The sequence below is a fragment of the Paramisgurnus dabryanus genome, chromosome 1, assembly GCF_030506205.2.
Source record: "Paramisgurnus dabryanus chromosome 1, PD_genome_1.1, whole genome shotgun sequence".
NCBI classification, from domain to species: Eukaryota; Metazoa; Chordata; class Actinopteri; order Cypriniformes; family Cobitidae; genus Paramisgurnus; species Paramisgurnus dabryanus.
Window position 1 is genome coordinate 60,091,694 of NC_133337.1, and position 17,602 is coordinate 60,109,295.

The 17,602-nt window shown below is 37.3% G+C and overlaps 1 protein-coding gene across 5 annotated transcripts in view; it reads right to left on the reverse strand.

Annotated features, from left to right (window-relative positions):
• Nucleotides 1-17,602, reverse strand: part of ccser2b (coiled-coil serine-rich protein 2b) — a 158,837-nt gene that overhangs the window by 129,858 nt on the left and 11,377 nt on the right. For all 5 annotated transcript variants that reach the window (XM_065242656.1, XM_065242655.1, XM_065242653.1 and 2 more), the window contains exons 2-3: nucleotides 6,824-8,197; nucleotides 3,952-4,118 (exon numbers count right to left, since the gene is read on the reverse strand). In XM_065242656.1, coding sequence (XP_065098728.1) covers nucleotides 3,952-4,118; nucleotides 6,824-8,162 — 1,506 coding nt within the window. In that variant the 5' untranslated portion in view covers nucleotides 8,163-8,197. The remainder of the gene's footprint in view (nucleotides 1-3,951; nucleotides 4,119-6,823; nucleotides 8,198-17,602) is intronic.

Genomic DNA, 17,602 nt, shown 5'->3' on the forward strand with positions numbered 1-17,602 from the left:
TTTTCATATTGCTAAGCAACCACCGAGTCAGCTGTCTTGTCAATCAAATATTGAAGCGTGAGCGCTCTTTTGCTGTTAACTGTCATATCAGCAGAAACTTTAAAAAGAGGACGCTTGCTCTGACCTTGTTTGAGGATGAGAGGTGCACAAACACGCAGGAGAGAGTGAGCGAGTGGAGTCCGGTTCTTCAAAGCAACAGTAAACTTCCCTCACCACAACGTAAGGCCCGCCTCTCCCCTCATTCGATTGGACAATGGAAAGACACGAATGACGTCGGGCGCTTCTCCGCTCTCAGCGCTCCTTCAAAAACGCGTGCGCGGCAGGCGGCAAAAAACCGCAAGGCGCTCGGCGCGCATAAACAGCGCGCAAACGCGCCCTGCCCATAGAATATCATTCAAAAAAGGCGCCTGCAACTGCCATAAACGCTATTGGTGTGACTGGCCCCTTACTGTTCTCAAAGAAATTATATTAGACATGCATAACTCACTTTGGGTACATACAGTGCAATAAAAGTATAATTATATATCACACACTGGCTGTCAGCGGTAGATTGTAATTTTTTTTCTCCAGCGTAAACGAATGAATGAATGAATATAATTGTGAGTTTCTACCGGGATTATGTTAGGGGCGGGGCCATGCATGAGGTCTCAAGTGCGTCATTGAGCAACCGTTTTAACCCTGCTCAAATAATCCTGAACACAGAAATGCTAAAAAAAAAACTGTTTTACGATCTAAGGAGGCGTGCACACCAAAGCTATTGTTTCCAATGGAAGCTCTGCGTTTTTCAAAAAAGCCAGCAGCTAGCGGTTTTCTTCCACGCTCAGCGTTTTTTCCGCGTTCAGCGCTGAGTGCCAAGAGTTGAAAAATATCCAACTTTGGGTGAAAAGCTCGTCAATGTCAGTTCTCACACGGCTGTCCAATCACAGTGGAGGAGGGGCGGGGCAAGTATCAAAACAACCAATCGGCTCACAGCTCAAGTATCACAGCTACCAAAGCGCTCAGCTGAAGAAAACTGGTGCTCAGCTGAAAAAAACAGCTGCCATTCAGTGTCCTCCAGGTGTTTTCAGCCGCATAAAAAAAGCTTTGGTGTGTCCTGCCCCTAACTCTGCAATTCAGTAGTTTACAGTCTTTTTGGCGGGTTTCAGTGATACATTTTTATCATTTAAGATGTGTTAAGAAACAATTTTCAAAATTGACTTTACAGAGACTTTAAGTTTGTTTTTATTATTAGTTGACTTGCACATGTCTTCCCTCATTATCCTCCTCATTTCCTTTCCCATTTAATCCCCTTGTGTTTGCTGTTCTGTGCTGGTTTGTTGTCTCTGTTCCCTATCTTATAAGTCACAGCTATAGTCAAATCCTGCATATCTGGAGTTATTCTCAATCTTAAAAATGAGATTTTACCATTTCTGAGACTTTTTTGTTTAAAGCCCAGTATGTGTGCATATATCAGTATGTGTGTTCCTTTTGTGCTGCTAAAGCAATACTCTACCACTGAGCTATTCAAGGAACAATCTCTAAAGCAGTATAGAAATGATCTTGTTTGTGTAAGTATATGTAAATACAGTAAGATATACACAACAAAGAGATGTTATGTTGGACATGAGCATGGGCAAAATATCCAGTCTTTCACCTTGTCTTTAACAATGACAACAACTCGTGTTGCTGTGTGACAAGGTTTTTCAGCATTGTGCTTGGTAGTATGGAAAAAATATATAAACATCGAATACACTGTCTAAACAAAATTACCAGATTATTATTAGCCCTACTTGAAAAATAAAGTGCAAACCATCTGTCATAAACATTCGCTAAAAAAAATCATAATTGAGTGCGTATACAGTCCTGTGCAAAAGTCTTAGGCCACCAAATACAGGACATGTGTATGTAGTATTAAAAACCGTATAAAAGTATAAGCTGAAGTGTCAAGTTTTAGGGTAAACTCCCCTTTCCACTTGAGCAATAGCAGGAAACTGCAGGATCTCTTAAACCTAAATGAAATTAAATCCTAATTTTCTAATTCTAATCGAATGACTTCAGGACTTTAGGCTCCTCAAAAAAGCTCAAAATGTGTTTCGTGCCAAAAGAGGTCACACTAAATACTGACCGATGCATGAAGAAGACATTTAGTTCTGAAAATGGTTTTGTGTACATATTTCCTGTATTTCTGTTTGTAACTTAAAAAAGAGTGAAAAATAAATATGGACATTAAAACTTTGCTAAAACAACTAAACAGGTGATGGTGGCCTAAGACTTTTGCACAGCACTTTAGCTATGACATCAAATATCCTCAAGATGGCCCCCTTATACCAGCCACTTAAAAAAAAAGTATCTGGTACTACGTACTGCACCCAATGGAAAAGCTCCCAAAAGTAAGCTGACCCGACCCAAACCAAACTGTGGGGTACTATGCAATGGAAAAGTGAGATTATATGTAAGTGGCATTCTGCTATCAGAACCAAGTATAATTGAATATGTAATATTAATATGTAATAATAATAATATGAAGTATTAAAACAATAAACCAAGTCATTAAATATAATGCTATGAATATGCAATTACTGTTTTCCACTGTGTCATGTTTCTTAAAGCAGCATTTCTAAAACGTAAACAAAGTTAAAGAAGAAATAATTAGCTTGGAAGTTTCTAGTCAAAAGATATAAAATACAATAACACCACATTAGGCTAAACATAGTAATAAAGAAACATATAATACTCGCTGTTGTTTCATTAGGCTCTTGTTGCAGAGCATGGTGCTGTAAAGGGCTCATGGGTTAATATCCAGGGAACATCCACTGGTAAAATGTACCCTTGAATGCAGTGTGAGTTGCTTTGGACAGACGGCATTTGCCAAATGCGTACAGTACAGTACAGTACATGTTTAGTTTCAGTAACTTTGTGTTAATGTAGGGGAATTGATACAAATTTTAACCCTGCAGCATATTTACATAAGTGTTTGCAAACGTTTTGCCTGAACATGCCAGGCGATCAGGTTTTACGAATTAAAACCGGTATGACACTTAATCACAAATTAATATTTGTGTTGCACAGAGATACAGCTGAAAAACCACAAGCACGCTGTGGGATTTAAGAATGTTGAAGCTACCTGCCACAGATACTTATGGCCCAGAAATGAAAGTGTGTTGTCCATAAACTAGCTTTAAAATATTAAGATAATAATGCATGTTTCAGTTACAGATGAGATTGTATTATAGACAGTAAAGCAACCCATAATACCAAGAGATGGCTAGCGCCGTAAGCACAAATGCAAAGTCATCCTGTCATTTGACTTTGATATCACTATCTACTGACTGCAAAAAGGCTGATAATCTGATTGGCTAGTTTCAAAAAGACAAATGACTATGATCAACAAGAGCCAATAAGAGCTCTGTGAGTGTTACGATGAGTAATCAAAACCACACCTTTAATAATTCAAGCTCTGACTCTTTATCCAGTAACTGAGGTCTAATAACAGGACAAATCTCACGTTGACCTACCCAACAATCAAATGAGCTCATGATAGAAAAACAATACTCATATTTACAATATCAACCATAATGCACAAATAATTTGCACGTATTATAATGTCACCCTTCCCTGCTGTGCCAAACACCACTTCTACCTCTTATTCCAATGGGAGTGGCACCTGAGCTCGAAGCTAATCAGGTACCGTGCTGCGCTTTTATTCACAAAATAAAACCATGGCTTCATACCCTGATGCCATTTCAGAATTGGCCCTAAAATTTAGCTGGTCTCGAACCGGGAAACCTGTAACGTCAGTAGAAGGAGCTCCCACCACAGTGTCAGTTTGAAAAGGGGTATAATTGGATCTGCTACCCAAACTACCCAAGTTTAATGAAACTTTGTAAAAAAGCATAATAGTATGTATCACATAACACCACTTTTTCCGTTGCTAAATAAGGCAAAGCCTTCATTAGCAAAGTTCTTACTCACAGTGCTATTAGGATCAGAGTCGTAGCTCCCACAAAGCTGTCCAGAGCCTCCCAGCCCCTCCTCATCCCACATGTAGGTTCCACCAGAGCTGTCTGAGGGTGACAGGTCCAGAGAAAAGCCATGAGGAAAATCACCAACAGGAGACAAAGCCTTGTGCTCAAAGCCATCTGTACAAGTTTAAAGAAAAGACAAACAGTGAGGCATGTTTACATGCTGATTTGGTAAGTAATCTTAACCAGAAAAAAAATCTTATTTTAATAAAGAAGCGCTGTTCTTAAACCTAAACCTAGCATTTCAATGCAGCATAGGTGCACTCCCAACTTTATTAAAGTCCCCTTGTGGTGAAAATCAAGATTTTATTGTTGTTTATGTGTCTATGTGGGGACATTTCACAAGACTTTTTAACATGTAAAATAAATCTTTGGTGTCCCCAGAGTAGGTATGTGAATTTTTAGCTCTAAATACCATATAGATCATTTATTATATCATGTTATTACACGGCTCTCTGGAATGCTTGATTCTGATTGGTCAGTTGAGACATTTGCAGGTTCGTTCTTTTCAAATAATAACCGCTCCACCGGTACTACTTGTACGAGTAAAATCGCTCCGTGCCAATAAAGATCAATAAAGATTACTGTTTGGCGCCATCTTGTGACAAACACTGGACAACCACGACAAGACACAGACAGCTTACCGAGACTGAACTTGACAAAATAGAGCATGACAGCTACGAAGCCAACACACAAAAAAATACAGAATGGGCATTAAAACTTCTCAAAGACTGGCTAAAACAGAAAAAATGGAGACAGACAAGTATGAAGCAGAGGATCTTAATAAGGTATTACGATCATTTTATGCATCTGTGCAAAGTTTCGCGGAAGGATAAAAATGTTAATTTAAAACAAATATGCCAATAAAATGTTTCAAATTCATATTCATGTCCGTTTTTTTTCTTATGTGACAAGTAGCCGTGTAATAAGCGGGATAATGTAGAGGCAGCCGGTAGTTATCGGGAAATAAGCCCCTTCAGTGTGACACAAGACCCTCCGCTTCGCGTCGGGTCCTGATCACACTGTCGGGGCTTATTTCCCAATAACTACCGGCTGCCTCTACATTATCCCGTACTTAAAATTACCACTTTGTAGGTGTGAGCAAAATTGTGCCGTTTTGGGTGTGTCCTTATAAATGCAAATAAGCTGATGAAATGCAAACACTGATCGCAATAATGGGGGTTTGTTGAAATTTAAACACAATTGTGCTGTCAATTATTTTCTTCTGAAATCACAAGGGGAGCCAAATTTCAATGACCTATTTTTTCACATGCTTGCAGAGAATGGTTTACCAAAACTAAGTTACTGGGTTGTTTGTTTTTACTTTTTCACAAGCACTGGGGACCCAATATTAGCAGTTAAAGATTTTTTATAAAATGTTCATGATATGTCCCCTTTAATATGTTTTAAGACAAACCATGTGCTAACTCATCATTCAACACCAGTTTTTTCAAACTGAAAACTGCAGTTTAAAATCAACTCAATTACGTCACAAATATGTACCATTCACATCAACACAGATGTGGATCAGTAGTTTGAGCAATAGATATATAGTCATATTTTGACATTGCAGCACTGCTGCTTCAGCTGTGCAGGAGTATAAGCGGGTACTAATTTGCATATTCATACCTATGATCCTAGCTGGTGTGATTGAGCAGAGGTGGGACTAATTTGAATATTTAAAGAACCGTGTATAGTAAATGAGACAAGGTGATTCAACATTCAAGCTATTTTAAATTATGAAAAAATATACTGTCACAGGAAACATTTTTAGATATTATACTATGATGCTCAAAGATGAGTTTTACTGTAAGTGATACAATTATTGACTACATTGGGACATTCGAAGATAAGAGACCTAATTTTGGTAAAAAATCCAAAGTAAGAATTTGCTAATGTCAAACTATTTTAATCAGCTATATTTTAATCACTTTCCTCTTCTGTTCGAGACAATATTTGTATTGCTTGTGTGATGGAGTGTGAAAGCAGGAGCAACAGAATTTAAAGGGATAGTTCACCCAAAAATTTAAATTCGGTCGTCATTTATTCATCCTCATGTTGTTCTAAACCTGTAAAAATGTCTTTATTCTGTTGAATACAAAAGAAGATATTTTGATAAATGATGGTAACCACACAGTTAATGCTGACTTCCACAGTACCTGTTGACTTTCATAGAATTTGTTTCTACTACTATGGAAGCCTATGGTACCGCCAAATGTGTGGTTACCATCATTTATCTTCTTTTGTGTTTAAAGGAATAAAAAACTCACATAGGCTTAGAACAACATAAGGGTGAGTAAATGATGACAGAATTTTCATTTTTGGGGAACTATCACTTTAAAACACAAAAAAATGTTCATGGAAAGCTACAACATGGACTGAGGAGAGTGCTATATAAAGTAAATTTAACTCAAATAAACAGCATTACAAATCAGTCACTGATGAATTTTCATTTACGATACAAGGGGTCATAGCATGAAAATCTGACTTTTTCCATGTAAAAGTGCTATAATTGGGACAATATAGTCCTGCCTATAAGCCGGGACATAAGTCATTAACGAAAGAGATGTCATTTAAGGGGAAAGGGAATTAATTGTTTTGGTTAAAAAAATTAAGGGCAGATGAATTTAATAAAACATAATAATATGCATTTATAAATCAATTAAAACATAAACTGCAGTATTCCTTAAAAATCAGAATTGTCATGTTTCATAGGGGCTTTAAACAGTAGCTGCTAAAGCAGGCAATATGGCTGCCATGAGTAGACTATATAGCTAAAAGAGTTTTGAGGTTAACAGGAACAGAAAAGATCTCAGTCACACCTGTAAGGCCCATCCCTGCCCATTCAACAGTTTCAGACAAGAAGCTGTGGAGGCTAGCCGGCGATGAATTCTCAATGCTATTAGTGATTAGATCGTTGTCCTCAACACACAGTCCTGAGATATCCAATCCCTCTTTGTGGACAGGTAGCAGCAAGATCTCGCCTCCGTTACCAAGGTTATCAAAATCATCCATGTACTCCTCACTAGTGTCATTGTGCTCCAGGGAGGAGGAGGAAGATAAGGACATGTCCTCTAAGACCTCCAAAGGCCGACCCAAACTGTTCTGTTCCTCATTTGTTTCACAGTGGGTATCGCCGGGGGCACATCCAAGGCTTTTAGCTTTGATGTTTATTTCAGAACGGTTTTCCGCTTTCTCTGTAGAGTCTTTGTCCTCATTACTTACCTCTGCTTCATTCTGGACAGTGCTGGCACCAGTAGGGCGGAGATTCTTGCTGAGTAAGGGACGTGTTAGTCTATAGCTAAGTGCTGAGGGCTTGTTACTTGAAAAGCTGGGTAATAATGTCTTCTTTATTGTGGCCTTTGGCATAGTGCCACCACTAGAAGTTACAGAAGGTCTTGAAATCCCAAATTTGCCTGATTTTTCTAAAACTGGATTAGGCTGAATGAGCGGTGACCTAGCCACTGGGGATTGTGCCAAAGGTCTGGGTAGCTCTCTAGCAAGCTCTTTAGCTTTGTTAAAAGAGAAGGAACGAGTCATGGGTGGATCGGTGGGAGATGGTGCCCTCTTGGCATTGGAGAAACTCTGAGAGCGCACTATGTTCTCTTTGAAGGCGGACTTGAGGCTGTCGTTGGATAAGGACAATGGGTTCTCCAAAGTTCTCTGTTGGGATGAATTATGCAGACCAGGCCCTGATGAGCCAGAACCATAACACTCATCACCACCGCTCACTCCGTTCTGATAAGGAGGTTGCTCTACGGAGAGGCGTTTGGCAGAAGTCATTTGGGGATAGGTTTTGTTAGGCTGGGTCAAAGTTCTGGTACTACCACTCTGTGCAGTGTGGACAGCACTCTTAAATTTATCAGGTGCTGACGTTTTAATCGGCATAACAGCAGGCTGTGAGCATATGGTTACACTGGTCTTCTCTTCCAAGCTGTCAGTGTGCGGAAGTTTGTTTCGCTCTTCACATTTTTGCCGGTTAAGGGACGGCACAGGTGTCAAACTGTTGTGCCCTCTTATCGGGGCACCTTTGCAGGCCATAGTGAAGACAGGAAGGGCAGATCTTTGAGGAAGGGAGGATACGGTGGTGCTCGAGGGGCGAGAAGCAAACTTGGGTAGCCTGGAGACCATGTTGAGCTGATTGAATGAGCTTCTTTCCATCAGCTAACTGCACCACCATGGATGTGGGGACAGATCTGCGAAAAAGAGAAAGATAGAGACAAAATATGAGTAAAGCAATTGCTTTTTGCTGCATTGAGGTCAGATAGCTCATGTGATTCTCCTCCTACTTGTAGGCTACACTTTACATGAGTTGACAATCCCCACCCTGTCTCAATTTCTAACATAATATGGGAGTTTCAGGTTGTAATTGCAAGGTCAGAAAGAGGACCTCAAACTTGAACCAATTACTTCAAATCTGACCAGTTTAAGACTAACTGTGACTGCACCCTTATGACTGAACATTTATTTGTAGTGCATTCGTACACCTTACGCTTTCTTGATGTGGCCAACATGATGATGTCAAACAATAATGCAGGCCACTGGTCTTAAGACAAATATTTAATTATGAGTTGCTTATCTTATCAAACAGTACTCTAAATAAGACTACTACAGAAGAAAAGGCCATGTGGGTTCTGTAGATTAACCTGATTCAGGAACACAAGACATTATTCTTCAATAGATAAAGAATGCTTAAAAGTCTGTAACAATTAATGTACTGTCTCCTAGAGTTGGTGAACACAAAGTATCTATTCAGGATTCAGATGGAGTAACGCTCCCGTGACAACAGCTGAGATTATTGCCTGTCCTGGAGACATGTTGTGATGTTTATTACCTGTTAGGCTTCTAAAGTGTTTTAAGGTAAAAGTTCTTTTAAAAAATGGGAAAGCTGTCACAAAATAACTAAACATGGAAACATCTTGGGTGAGGCATGATGACAGATCTTAGAAAACAGATTTGCCATTTGCTGTTATGTAATTCTATCTGTCTGGATGAGTACGCCACCCAGCTCTATTTATATAGGGAGGAGGATGGTATAACTACCAGTATCAAACCATCCATTAACTCCACATTTACTGTGTTCTGTAAAATCAAACGCAAAGCATGTTTAAACAGCACTTACACACACATCAACAAGCATATGTACAAGTAAAGAGACTTCATATATACAGGTAGTGTAAAAAGCAGTTCTGATTTTATGTGTTTGGGGGGAAATGGCACATACCATATAAGGGATGGCTGGGACCAGAATGTTGCATAATAGGAAAGAAATAATTATTATGATTGCTAATTATGATTGATGACAACCTTATATTTAAAAAAATTTTTTTAAATAACTGGGCTGAAGTCCATTTCAAAATGAATGTTAAATGTTTCATTAAAAAATAGTTCAATTATTGGTTGCAAAAATACCTATTTTTCTGACATTAAAAACATCATGTTGGTAAAATCTGCTAATTGAATAGGGTCACACATAGTTCACTACTGTACAACAGTGGAAGCTCGTGACTGCTCTTTCGAGGGGCGCAAATTCAAAATACGTGTTCAGAGTGTCATGTGTGTTGCTCGTGTTTTCAAAATATGTGTTTGTTGCGTCATGTGAACCATTTGCATCACGTGTTTTTTCAAAATAAGTGCGTGCTGCACACGCGTCAAAACCGTTTATGATAAAAGAGACGCTCGTCGCTCACGTTCACAAAATACACGCAAGACACTCACTTAACAGTAAACTCGATTACGCATGACATTATGAGAGTATCTGGCAAATGCGAGCGTCTCTTTGGTCATAAACCCTTTACATTTGATGCACATAGGTTCATTCAACACGCCGAACCCCTTTTTTGAAATTACACACCACACACACATGACGGGCTACATACGTGTTGTGATGAACTTCGCATCTTGCGCCCTGGAAAAAAGAAGTCACTGGCCGCTTTGAGCCCTGGATGTGCAGTCTGACCATAATCTTACAGACGAGTATCATCTGAAGCCTGATCTGAATCACGCACACACACCAGTGTAATCTAAACAAAATATTGATTAGGGCTGGGTATTGGCAAGGGCCTCCCGATACGATACGCATCACAATACATGGATCATGCTACAATACGCATCACAATACAATACATTGCGATACATTGCAATTCTTTTTCTTTTTTTTATCAAAAATGTAAAAAATAGAGCTGAACACCTGCAGCTCTTTGAAAGTTGCAGGTTTTTTTTTTAATTTTCAGCCATTTTCTCACTCCCTCTAACTTCTGAGACATTGGCCGAATGGCCGTATATGGCAGACAACTGGACAGTGACAACTACAGAAGCGGCAAAGGATGTCGTTTGACGCACAAAGAGGAATTTGATGGTTTTAAAAATATCGATAGTAGAGATCAAAATATCGATAGTACATGTCAACTTGTACATTTTAAAATTTCTGAATCATCACTGTATTTGGTGCAACATTTTCGAAAATAAAATTAATCTTTTTCTGGTTACATATTTATTTGAATAAGTTAGAATAGAAACATCTCTGCTCTGCACCGCTGACAGGCATGGTGGGCACGTACGTAAGGTAATCCTTCAAATAAGGCTAGACCGTCTCATTTCATTTCTCTTCATGAACTTTCAAAGACAGAGTCTTCACCTTCAAAGGATGAGTCCTTCGAAGGATCCAGCTGTTGAATTAGGACAAGGCTTATGTTTAGAAATTATTATACAAAATTGCATATTTGTCTTGCTTGAACATTGCGTCTTGGCTAAAAAAAAACGTAAGCAAACTTTTTTTTCCATGATGGAAGGTTTCCAAAATGATCTAATGAAATAAGTCCAATTAGTAACGTAACGCAGACCTCTCTATAAACAATATGATTTGAGATATAATTTATAATCGTAGCACAAATAGTGTGGCACAAGTTACATGCCAAAGTTAAAAAGTCCGGGTTAGGTTGTTAAAAATCACAGGTAACAATTAAATAATGTAGCTCAAAGAAAAGCATGACTCTTCTTCACTGAACCTTTCAGTGGTTTTACTGACAGTATACAAGGCCACATTCAGTAAAAGTTGATGTTCGTTAAACCAAAGATAGGTTATCTCACATGGAATCAAATCACCTGCAACTTGAGGGATCTATACTTTACAGCACAATCTTCCCAAAAGTCATCTTTAAAATGTACCATATTTCAAGAGCCAGCACATTATAAATGTCTCCATCTAAACGTATAACTTCATGGAAGTCCATCAAAAATGCCCTTAAAGAGAGTGGATGTGAATGCAAGACACAATTCACAAATAGCATTCCAGACACAACCCCTAAATACAGTTATGACTGTGAGGGGTGACTCATTCAGTCTGAACGATGTCACACATCAGACTATTTAATCACACAAGTTCACCAAACTGCGGGTGTGGTTCAATATTTACACTCTTACAAAACTCTTACACTCTTACAAACAAAAGTTTCATACTGCCAAATTATTAACTATAGTTATGGTAAAGTTGAACACTGTAAGAAACAAAAAATACTGTTTTAAACTATAAAGTTAGATATGTTGCCAAATATAATTTGTAATCGCTATTAAAGTAATAATTAATATCCCCAAAAAGAAGCTGAGACTTTTTTAAATTGAATAACTACCACCATTAAAAGTATTCAAAGGTTTAGAATCACTAAGAAATGCATCTGATTTTAAACAGAATTTGAAATATTTAATTCCCCAAAAACTGTCAAAAACATTACATTTTATTAGGGTTGCCAATTGATTAACATGTTAACTCCCATTTATTGCATTTAATAGCATATACAAACATTTGCTTAAAAGCTGCAAATGAAGATCATTTTATTCCATTAATGTTGCAGACAAAAGCATTAAATAGACATTACAAAAAGTTGCTATTGTATAGCAGTATTGTGCATTTTATTTCTGTATCATTTGCTTGTCACTGACCTACAGCAATGCCCTATGCAGTTTGTCAAGGTAATTTTATGGCACTAAAAGTAAGTTAAGTAATGGAATACCTTATTTTCACAAATTTTACTTTAGTCATTTTGAAAGAGCATTTATTGTCCGATTCATGTTCAATTAATTTCATTTGCTGTGTATTAGTAATGCAAATACGAACATTTACGGTATGTGGAAATGTGTTTTTTTTTTACCATAAACCACGCGAATAGGGCTGGGTTTCGATTCAAATTTCAAGAATCGATTCGATTCCGATTCTCAAGGTCTTGAATCGATTATCATTGTTCGATTCGATTCGATCCGATCTGATCCGATCTTCGAGATTTAGATAAGTGTTTTTGAAAAAAGCCCAAAATGGTGCCAGATAGGGGTGGGCGGAATGACCAAAAATCTATTCCACAGAATGAGTCATTTTATTTCACAGTAACTGTATATTTCATGTATACATGTTTTTCAGTTTATATTGTTTTTGGATTATAAAAATGTGCAGTTATTTGCCACTCACTATAGCTTTTAACTGCTCACCACAGTTTTAAAATATGGACAATTTAAAGTTAATAATGTTAAAGTGAAAATGAGGATAACAACAGATAAGTCTTGATAGACAGAATCTTGTTTTTGAGTTATTAATTTTATAGACTATTGAAGCTATAGTATGCATTGTATTTTGTATTTATGCATACATTACATTAAAAATAAAGGTAAAATGAACAGGTATAAATATATGCACAAACCTACTGACAGGATAAATACCTGTATATGAGAGACGGAGCTCTAGATATAGATATTATGACGGGTGCTATATGATGAGTTTTGTCTTAGCTTGCTTAAAGTTCAGAAAACGTTACAACTATTAGCATTATGTGCAAGAAGAACTCTTCATTTGGCGACCCGTTGCGCGCGCCTCAAGAAACCTCTGCCCGTCAGAGACCGGCTGCATGAGCACAGAGGGAGGGAGAGAGAGAGAGAGAAAGAGAGAGAGAGAGAGTTTTGCTGGAGACCTGCGGTGGATTCACTGGCGCTTATTATAAAAATAACACGAATAACTCGTTCATTTGTTATGAGTGGATTATTTTACATATAGATCGCAGCTTTGAGCGTTTCTAGAGTTTTCAAAACAACCGCTTGCTTAACGTTACTGACCGCTATGTTCGTTGTTTTAATGTCCTTCCACCTCGCGCGCATGCGTGAATTCAATGACGCGGCAAGTTTAAGTTATTAATTATTAAATCGATTCTCTGAGTTAAGGATCGATCTTTAGTAATTAACATGAAAATCGATTCAGAATCGGTGAATCGATTTTTTCAACACAGCCCTACACGCGAACACATTCTATTATACTAAATACACAAAATAACATTGTTTTAGCAATGAAATAGTTGCTCTTTAAGGTATTCAACAAATTAAATTACTGTCACTACAAGTGCAAGCAAGGTTTTTTTTGGCAAAAAACGACCACTTGAAGGTTAGAATTCAAACGGTAAAAATTAAGAAAATGAAACATATTTATTGGGGGTGCTCATGCCTTTGACTGACACATCTGGGGTGTATTAACTCTTTCTCCGCCATCGACGAGATATCTCGTCAATCAAGAGAAAACGCTTCCCTGCCAATGATGAGATTTTCCGTCTTTCCGCAATACCGCAACTTTTTAAACCCGGAAGTATTGCCCTATGGCAAGAGGCTGCATGTCTATGTCTGTTTTAAAGATCACTCTGAATGGGATCTCTATGAAAAGTCCGTCACAAAAATGGAATTATCTCAGCTTTTTGCTCAAAATGTGGTGTTTTTGCAGAAACCTACCCATATTCAAAAGCTGATTACAAAAGAACCACTGAAGGTAGGATGAAACGTTTTTTTTTTTTTTTTTTAAAGCAGAGGGTCTGTTCTTTCATTTGGTATATTGTATGTTTATATGTTTAAAGAAGAACATTTTCTGTAAGGCATTAAACTTTGGTGAAAATCATGAAAAAAGCTGGCGCTGGCTGGCATCTTTTTAAAAAAAAACGCTGGCGGGGAAAGAGTTAAAAACACAAGTTTAAAAGCGTTCCAGGGTCGTTTCACATTCATATTCCGTGCATTTTGACCCCTTTGCTTAAAATCAACATAGCATTTAACAGATTATTTCAACAAACCATTATTTCCAAATGGCCCAAGGATGGAACTATAAGCAGAATTGAACACAAGGTATTTAATAAATATATACAATGATGCATTCTGATTCGGTTAATATCATTAAATTCATTGAATTGAATTGATTGATTGTAATAAATTATGTTCAATCTAATCTGACAATCTGACAATCTGTCCGAGGTAGCTTTAGGTATCTTTCCGACAACCTGAGCTGTTTGTTCTTTAACATTTATCAATTTTTTTGATCTGTGTACACTGACATGGAATGAATCAATGAACCATTGAAGTGAATGGCATCGTTTTTTTATTTTTATGTTTGTCACATTTTAATGTTTCAGATCATCAAACAAATTTTAAATATAAATCAAAGATAACACAACTGAACACAACATGCAGTTTTTTAATAAAGGTTTTTATTATGAAGGGAAAACAAAATTCAAACTCACATGGCCTGTGTGAAAAAGCGCTTGCCCCTAAACCTTGGCAGCAACAACTGCAATCAAGCATTTGCGATAACTTGCAATGAGTCTGTTAAAGCGTTAAAGCGCTGTGGAGGAATTTTGGCCCACTCATCTTTGCAGAATTGTTGTAATTCAGCCAAATTTGAGGGTTTGACCATGAACTGCCTTTTTAAGGTCAGCATCTTAATAGGATTTTTCAGCCATTCAAAAAATCAGAAAGGGGGCCACCATTTTTTACACCACTGTAAATAAGAGTTTGAGGATTGAATTTAATTGTGGAATAAAATCAAAGAAAAAATTAAACAACCACAAAAGAATCATTAAGCCAATGAGAGATGTTCAGGCGGACTACAATTGTCCTTAAAGTTGACGTGCTAGAAGCAGTTAGACCAAATTGTGATGGCTAGACGACGTTTCAGAGCATCTCCAAAACTGCAGCTCTTGTGGGGTATTCCCGGTCTGCAGTGGTCAGTACCTATCAAAAGTGGTTCAAAGAAGAAAAACGGTGAACCGACAACAGGGTCATGTGCGGCCAAGGCTCACTGATGCATGTGGGCAGTGAAAACTGGCTTGTGTCGTCCGATACAACACATGAGCTACTGTAGTTTTGTAGAAATTGTTGAAAAAATGAATGCTGGTTCTGATTGAAAGGTCTAGTGGACTCCATGCCTCAACGGGTCAGGGCTGTTTTGGTGGAAAAGAAGGAGCTACAGGGTTCATAATGTTATGGCTGATGTGTGTATATTTGGTGGTATAAATACACAAACATTTTGTCAAATACCTTATTAAATACTAGACTGATTGATTCAAAATATGAGAATTATTAGATTTGAATTAGTCAGAAATGAATCACTGAATGATAATGAACAGTCTAGACTTTAGTCCACCAATTGCATACAGATACTGATATAATTACATGCCATCTGATAATAAAGCAGATTTGTTTTAATCAGATTATTTTATTACATACCAGTAGCCTTTGGACAGCAGTAAAATATCTTCAACTGAAGCATGCTATGATTTGCCTCAAGCTTTTCTGGTGGTTTACAAGTATCTACCATGAGGTGTTATCAAATAGTAATTCCTAAGTTACACTGCATGATATACTGTACAGTATTGTAAATGAGTATAATAGGGCAATCTTTGGTACTTTTTTGATCTATAAAAAAAAAATTTCTTGAAAAATCTGTAAAGGTGTTATGTTTTCATTCGTTGTTTCTTTAGCCTTTAGTTTGCTCTCAAACACATTAAAACATAATTGAAGATAAAATGGCCTAATAAGTACAACTTTTATTGATTTGCAATAATGTGTATTAGAAAGTGCACTTAGTTCAAGTAGTTTTTTGAGTCTTTCCTACTGTGTGTAGCTGCTTTATGTTTGTGGTAAGGTAATACAATGCATCAAGCGTTATCGTTTATAACTTTTTTAAAGAATGGAAAAAAGTTGCTTCAAATGTATATACATTTTGGTCTTGTCTCTGACAAGATGTGAAATCAAATATGGTCAGATATTCATGAAAAGTAAACAAAAAAAGATTACTAGACCACATGCCTGAACAGGCAAGATTGTGATATGAAGCTTTCGAGGAGCACGTGGTTTTATATTTAAGCGTCTGTAACAGAACTCCACCCGACGCAGCTTTGATGGAAACAGGAAAAACATCTGTCTGCTCTGAGGAAAAACACAATCACTAAACCACAATGACAGAAATAAAACAGTTCAGTCATTTAAAAGGAACTGATGGCGACTTCTTATTTGTTTGTTAGATCAAATTAGGGATGCTCCGATCAGGATTTTTGCAGCTGATACGGAGTACCATTTTGTTGTCTTCGTGATCTGTAACTATCTGACTGTAACTGTTAACATTTTTTCTAGATAAAGTAATACCACAGATGTTGCCTTTGTTATATTACTTGCAGTAACTAGGTAGCCCATATTATTGTTTGAATAGAGAATCAAATAAATAAGCACAACAAATATTTATCCTGCTAAGAGAAATTTAATATGCCTTTAACAATCTTATGTCTGTTAAAGGTAATGAAAATAAAACACTTCACGTCTTTACAGTATGAATTCAATATACATGCATTCATATGAAGTACTACAGTTCTTCAGTGAAGAGCAAAGAGTGATTTTATTGAGAGATGAATTAGGTTACTGTAGCTTTAAGACGTACATGTGCACTGATGACAAGCTGCTGTGTGTGATCACGTCGGGTGTACATGGACAAGATCAGCTGTGAGGAAAACTGTTTTGGGCTATATAGCCTTTTATAAGAACATCTCTCAGGTTTTTATCTCTTACTGCAAAAAATAGGCATTGATTTTAAATAAGTCCAAGATGGGTATAAGGCTACAAACAGTTCCTCTGCTATACAGCTGGTTGAAATACATGCATTTTCAGATTAATATTCAGAATGCAAGCACAACTAGGGCTGGGCGATAAAATTCCATATCCGGATATCTTTTAAATTTTGATGGTACAAAATTTTTGGCCCATATGGGAAAATTTAAATTACAGTAAATATTAGTGAATCTCCAGTCAGTAAGGTGCCTAGATTTTTATAGCAAGCTACTTAGTTTGTCTATTGCCTGAGGTCTGCAGCTGTCACAATAACACAAAAACACACTTTGAGCATGTAGCCAATTACGACATCTTATGGCTGAAAAATATTTGCCAAACATTTTTTTAGTAACACTGATCAACACATTGGCAATGGATTGGATGAGATATACCCTGCAGATGAGCATTAAAAACACACAATAATATTATTATATTGTTGTTGTTAATAATAATAATAATAATAATTTATAAAGGGCTTTTTCCAATCAACAGCAGATATAACCAAAACAAAACCTAGCCAATGAAACACTACAGTGAACACCACACAATGATCAGATGCCGAGCATTAATGCTGCGTTCCCGGCAGGTTTTTGAGCCCGTGAATTACGAATTCAAACCACGACTCACGACTCTATGCGTTCCAGGCAGCCTGTAACCCGTGTTTTTACAACCGTCTACCTGTGAAAGTGCACTGAAACATCAGTCAAAAC